The sequence below is a fragment of the Acartia tonsa genome, chromosome 1, assembly GCF_053477335.1.
Source record: "Acartia tonsa isolate MP-2025a chromosome 1, ASM5347733v1, whole genome shotgun sequence".
In the NCBI taxonomy this organism is placed as follows: domain Eukaryota; kingdom Metazoa; phylum Arthropoda; class Copepoda; order Calanoida; family Acartiidae; genus Acartia; species Acartia tonsa.
The window spans coordinates 62,552,143-62,558,646 of record NC_137260.1 but is presented as its reverse complement, the minus strand read 5'-3'; the positions used below and the strand labels follow the sequence as shown (position 1 = coordinate 62,558,646).

The 6,504-nt window shown below is 34.4% G+C and overlaps 1 protein-coding gene across 1 annotated transcript in view; it reads left to right on the top strand.

Annotated features, from left to right (window-relative positions):
• Positions 1 to 320: 320 nt before the first annotated feature.
• LOC145326023 (inactive dipeptidyl peptidase 10-like) overlaps positions 321 to 6,504 on the top strand; it is a 154,082-nt gene continuing 147,898 nt past the window's right edge. The window contains exons 1-2 of the mRNA XM_080169120.1: positions 321 to 403; positions 2,161 to 2,233. Of these exons, the coding sequence (XP_080025246.1) occupies positions 327 to 403; positions 2,161 to 2,233 (150 nt within the window). The 5' untranslated portion in view covers positions 321 to 326. The remainder of the gene's footprint in view (positions 404 to 2,160; positions 2,234 to 6,504) is intronic.

Genomic DNA, 6,504 nt, shown 5'->3' with positions numbered 1-6,504 from the left:
TGGACATTGGACTGTAAATTATCCTATTACCAAAAGAATGATATAATAATTATTCGATGGCTCTAAATTTTTGGGTACTTATATAAAATTGGTTGGTTTCAAAGCTTACAACCAATACTTTAAAACTACTATAGAGATAGTTTTGATTGGGGATGTATATCAATTTATCGTCCATTGTCTTGTACCTTTAGACCCCCGCATTCATAATTAATTGATTCTTTTTTCAGATTGGCTAAAGTGACTAAGTGAAATAAAAAGATACTATGCATAAATAATCGGATAAACACATTTTGTTGTTTTAAAACTTTACAGTGAAAAATTTAAAAATGTCGACTGGTGGCGCGAATGATGACAAATGTTTAGACCAATTTAATGGCATCAATATTTTACCTCCTATTATCAGGTTAGAACAAGGCTCTTAGTAAAGTACAAAAGTACAAAGTACAAGCTTGCATTTCTCAGAGAGGGAGGGGACATTGGACTGTAAATTATTCAGATAACCACGATATCTTATTTGTTGGCCCAAAAACTTCGGGCATATACATGAATTTTGAAGGTTTGTTACTAAAATATTTTTATCCACAATCTTTTGCATTAATATTTCTTTTATAAAGGAGGTTAATTTATCTCGACTGTCTTATCCCTCAAGAGCCTCTAGGGGCGTTTCCGCTAGTCTTTTTTACAAATTAAAATGCAAAGCTAAAATTGTTAGAACTTTTGTAAATATGCACAAAAGTATGTCTGTACTAAAAATAAACTGCAAAACAAAACTTTTTTTTGGATTAACCAAATGAAATCACAGTTGCTATATAATTACGTAATCAAACAAATTAATATAAACAGGAGGGTGGAATGATGAAATTAGGGAGGGAGGGGACATTGGACTGTAAATTATACTGGTACCTATTGTTTCATAACACGATCTCACATTAGTTGCCTTATAATCTTTAAATAATTACTTATTACTTATAAATACACCTTTATACAAAGCCTTGTAAATAACGCCATTTAACAACGTAAATTTATATTCAAATTTTAATAAAATTAGTAAAACTTTCATTTAGTTGGGGGTATAAATAAATGCACATTTTTGCAATGTTTGTATATAGGTATAGGTAAATAGTAAGAAATAATTCATTTTGATCCAAACATTCATATTTGCTTCTCATCTTAATTTTATAATGTGTAACATTTTGTGTGAATTTCCAAATAAACCATATTTGTAATTATCCAACTCGAAAATTTAGGACATAAATAAAATAACCTACAGACGGACTAAAGGGATTTTCAAAAATAAAATGCTCAAAAATTAATTTATGAAGTAACTACTCCGATATTCCTGATACTCATTTATTTATAGAAATTTATATTTTAAGAAAGTTTATGCAATTAAACGTTTATGACACAATCAAAATATTGTTTATTTGAGGAATAAGAAAATGAATAAAAAATTCAAATCAACTCTAATTATTGAATTCCCCACTTTGATTTATAGTTTAATAATTTTAAACCAACCAACTAATCGAGATTTATTGAAAGAAGTTAAAGTTAAGTAACAAATCAGAGACTTGGGTACTAGTGTAATTTACATTTCAATGGCCCCTCCCTCCAACAAAAATATTCTTATTTTACCCAAGAAAATTATAAATAATTATGAAACATTTAAACATTGTATTACATTAATTGAATTACATTCACAATAAGCAGTTTAAGGTTTTCGATCCAGCCTTATTTATGTTAGTTAGACTTAAGATAATGTTTGATGGATATAGGATTATATTGCGAATAGGAATTTTAGTCATTAATTTAGGTTACTTATATTTAGTTTTCAGATATATACAGGGTGTTTCAATTAAAATTACGTTTTCCGGTTTTGGGAAACAACCAGTAGGATAAAAATCATATATATATATACATTCCTCCATGGTCATGGGAGGGAAAGGGGTAAAGCAATAGGAGGGAAGGGGGATTTTATTAGGGTAATCAAGAATTTCCCCTCCATATAAAGTTATTCTATATCTATTTCAATATCACGGAAATAAATTACAGATCTAAATTAGCAAATTTAACAATGCGTTAGAAAACAAACCAGTAAAATGCTGATATAATAAACATATAGTATATTTTTAAAAAAGTGATTTTATCATCTTTCTAATTCAGGGGGGCTCCCAGTGTACGCCCGAAAGTGGTTTTCTGGAATGGAAGATACATTGATATGCATCAGTTTCTTAGGGTAAGTTTTTTAATATTTTAAGATATCCTTCTATCTAGAATATATAGTGTAGAGGGTTGATAATAAAGCAGTGTCTACTCTAGTCATGTATATTATATAACCATGACTATAGAGACACTACCTTATCTATAGTTATAAAGAATACATAGTGTAGATGGTTGATAATAAAGCAGTGTCTACTCTAGTCATGTATATTATATAAACAAGACTATAGAGACACTACCTTATCTATAGTTATAAAGAATACATAGTGTATATGGTTGATAATAAAGCAGTGTCTACTCATGTATATTATAGTTATATAAAATATACAGTGTAGACAGTAATTAGGTTAATAGCAGTGATATGATTGCTATATTTCAAAGAACAATAACCAGTGATTAAACTATAAACAATCACTAAATTACGTCCCTTGAAATATAACAACCACAAATAACATTCTAAGTTTGTAAGTCTTCAGATTCTGATATGATTATGTTGAATTTAAAATCCATAAAGGTCATTCGACTGTGATATAGAATTAAAACATATATCACTTCCAAATGACCTTAATGGGAACATTTCCCATAGAAAATTTTATATAATAATAATAAATATAATAATATAATTAATTGTAAAACTGTGGCATTACTTTTACTTATATACCTTATATCTTATAGTTTAGATGATGAAATCGCACGAGCTGTGACGGTTAAACCAATAGTGCGCTTGCTACGGGGCGGTCAAATAATGGTCTGCGCACGTAACACTGTTTGAGGTACACGCGAGAGCTTAAAGCGGTCAAACTGGACATCTGCCGCTTTGGCTAAGGGTTAAAAAATATTTTTGGATGATTATATTTACAACATTTTACCATTTTTTGTTTTTTATCATCATCATTGCCTTTTAGTTCTCGGCAGAACGTAGGCCATGCACAATGGTTCTCCAATCTTCCTTTTTTTGGGCACGTTTTGAGGCATTGCTGAAAGATGGAATTTTCTTTTCTTTCAGTTCACTTAAGAGTTCCCTCCTCCAGGTTGTTTTTGGTCTACCTGGTTTCCTCTTTCCTACGTGGGGGTTCCAAGTCAAGGCTTGATTGGTTATATCATCATGCCCTTTCCTTAGAGTGTGCCCCAGCCATCTCCATTTTCTCTGTTTTATTGTCAGTTTAATGTCTGACATATCACTGCGCTCTAGAAGCTCAGCATTTGTGATCTTATTTGGCCAAAAGATCTTGTGGATTCTCCTTAGACATTTATTGACATATGTCTGTAGCTTGGAGACCACTGCTGTGTTTAGGAACCAAGTTTCAGCCCCATACAGCAAAACAGAGAGAACATTTGACTTGAACAGTCTTAACTTGGTCTTTATGGAGATGTTGTTGGAATTCCAAATTTTGTTCAGGCTGGCAAAGGCTGTCCTAGATTTGTTAAATCTAGCTTTAACATCTGTTAAAGTGCCTCCAGCTTCATCAATTTTACTTCCAAGATACTCAAAACAATCTACATCCTCAAGAATTTGGTCTCCAATAGTAATTGGTTCTTGGGAATTTGCATTTAATCTGAGTATTTTGGTTTTAGGAACATTTATTTCTAGTCCAACTTTCTTGGAAGTTTCAGCTATCCTGTTAGTCCTTCTTTGCATTTGACTTCTATTGCTTGTTAACAAAGCGATATCATCAGCAAAGTCCAGATCTCCTAAATATTTGGGATTGCCAAATAGCTCCCAACGAATGTCATCATTACTTTCACAGTTCTTCATGATCCAGTCAATGGCAAGGAGGAAAAGGAAGGGAGAAAGAAGGCATCCTTGTCTGACGCCTGTAACAATCTCAAAAAAGGTTGATAGTTTACCTTTATACATTACATTTCCACCTCCTTTATGATAGATAGCTTTAATGATATTGATTATCTTTTCTGGAATGCCATAGTGTCGGCAGATTTTCCAGAGAGATCTTCTGTCTAAAGAATCAAATGCTTTTTTGTAGTCAATGAAGTTTACAAAAAGCTCAGAGTTCCATTCCTTGGATTGCTCTATGATGATTCTTAGAGAGGTTATCTGATCAATAGTGGAACGGTTTGGTCTAAATCCAGCCTGATTAGGTCTTAGCTTTTCATTAACCTTCTTCTTTATTCTATTAAGAAGAATCTTACTTAGGATACGGCCAGGTACTGAAAGGAGCATTATCCCTCTGTAGTTTCCACATTGGGTCAAGTCTCCTTTTTTGGCTAGTATTGAGATATGTCCATTCTTCCAGTCCTCTGGGCATAACTCATCATTCCATATCTTTGTGATCAGAGGTAGGAATGCCTCAGCAGATGTATCTAGGTCTGCTTTTATGACCTCAGCTGGGATGTTATCAGGTCCAGCGGCCTTGTTATTTTTCAAACTTTTAATGGCCTCCTTGATTTCCAATAGATTTGGCGCTCGACAGTCAATGTCAAGTGCATCTGAGGGTGGAATCTCAGTTTCTTCCTCTGGAACTGGAAGATTCAGCAGTTCAGTGAAGTGCTCTGCCCATCTATTTAGAATATCTTCATCAGTTTTAAGGAGTGAACCATCCTTGTCCCTGATGTGTGATCCTGATTTGTGTACTTTACCTGCAATGCTCTTAGTAATCTCATAGACATCTTTCATTCTATTTTGATTAAAAGCATTTTCTGCTTGCATAGCAAGGTTTTCCAAGTGTTCTTTTTTGTCAATTCTGACACTTCTTTGGATTTCCCTGCTGAGCATCTTATACAGGTCTTTATCTTCTGGAGAGTTTCTGGAGAGTGTCTTTTGTCTTACCTCTCTTCTTTGATCCATGAGATCAATGGATCTTTGAGTGATCCACGGCTTTTGGTTAGCCTTTTTAAAACCTAATTTTTCTTGGCTAGTATCATTATAAACTTTTTTGATACCCTGCCAAATATCTTCAACTCCATCATCCTCTTGAAGAGTCAACAACTCAAATCTGTTCTTTAGAGTGAGCTTAAACTCTTGTAGCTTTTCAGAGTTTTGAAGGGTTGTTAAATTATACTTTTTCCTGGGGTTAGGCTTTGTGCCCTGCTTTTTAAATCTAAGCCGAACTTTAGAAGATAGAAGATAATGGTCTGAATTAACATCAGGTCCTCTTTCAACCCTGACATCAAGGAGAGAACCTTTAAAACGTCTAGATATACAGATGTGATCTATCTGATTAAAGGTTCTTTGATCTGGTGATCTCCAAGTGGCAGTATGAATCTTCTTGTGTTTAAAGATGGTTCCACCAATGACAAGTTTGTTTTCAGTACAAAAACTTACAAGTCTATCACCATTGTCATTTTCCTTGCCATTACTTAAGCCTAGGCCATATCTGCCCATGACTTCTTCTAGATTCTAATTATTACTCCCCACTTGAGCATTGAAATCACCTAGGAGCATGGTCAGGTCCTTTTCTTTATGACCATTCTTAAATACAGAGTCAAGCTGGTCATAAAATTCGTTTTTGACCTCTGTATCTGCTTGTTCTGTAGGAGCATATGCTACTATTATTCTCAGATTGATGTTTTTATCTGAGGATTTGAAGTAAGCCTCCATGATTCTTGGACCATGGGGTTGCCAACTGATCATGGCCTGCTCTGCTTGCTTGGTCAGCATAAGAGCCACCCCTTGGTTATGTCCTAGATCCTCATTCATATGGCCTGAGTAAAGTATTTTCAGGCCAGAATGATGTTTAAACTCTCCATTATTTGTCCACCTTGATTCGGTGATAGCCAGGATATCAACCTTGGCTTTAAGCATTTCTCGGCAAATGTTTTCTGTCTGGCCTGACTGAAACATTGTCCGAACATTCCAGGTGCAAATTTTTGCTGGTCTGCGGGAATTCAGAATCATCCGCCTGACTGGTCCTTTAGCGGTTTCCCAGCCAAACATCATATTGTTGTTTCCAACCTCTACTTCGTTCCCGAGCCCAAAGTTAAATTGGTCTTTACTTTGTGCAGATTGAACGTGAGCAGGTTTTTTCTAGGGAAGGATTGTTAGCCCCACCCAAACCCCCTGAACTGGGGGAAGTGACCAGAATTCAGTCTGGCATCTACCCTAGGACCTTTCCAGCACAGTAGGACTCTTCTGGTGTAGCTCCTAGGATCATTGATGCACGGTGCAGGATGGACGGCGTGCACGTAACTGGTCTCCCATCCCCTTTTGTTTTTTATCACCAAGCTAGATTTCAATTTTAATTCTGAAAAAGTATATAAAAATTATATAAAAGATAGAAGATAGAATAAAACACAAAAATAATAAAACATAAATAAATATAAAATAACTTA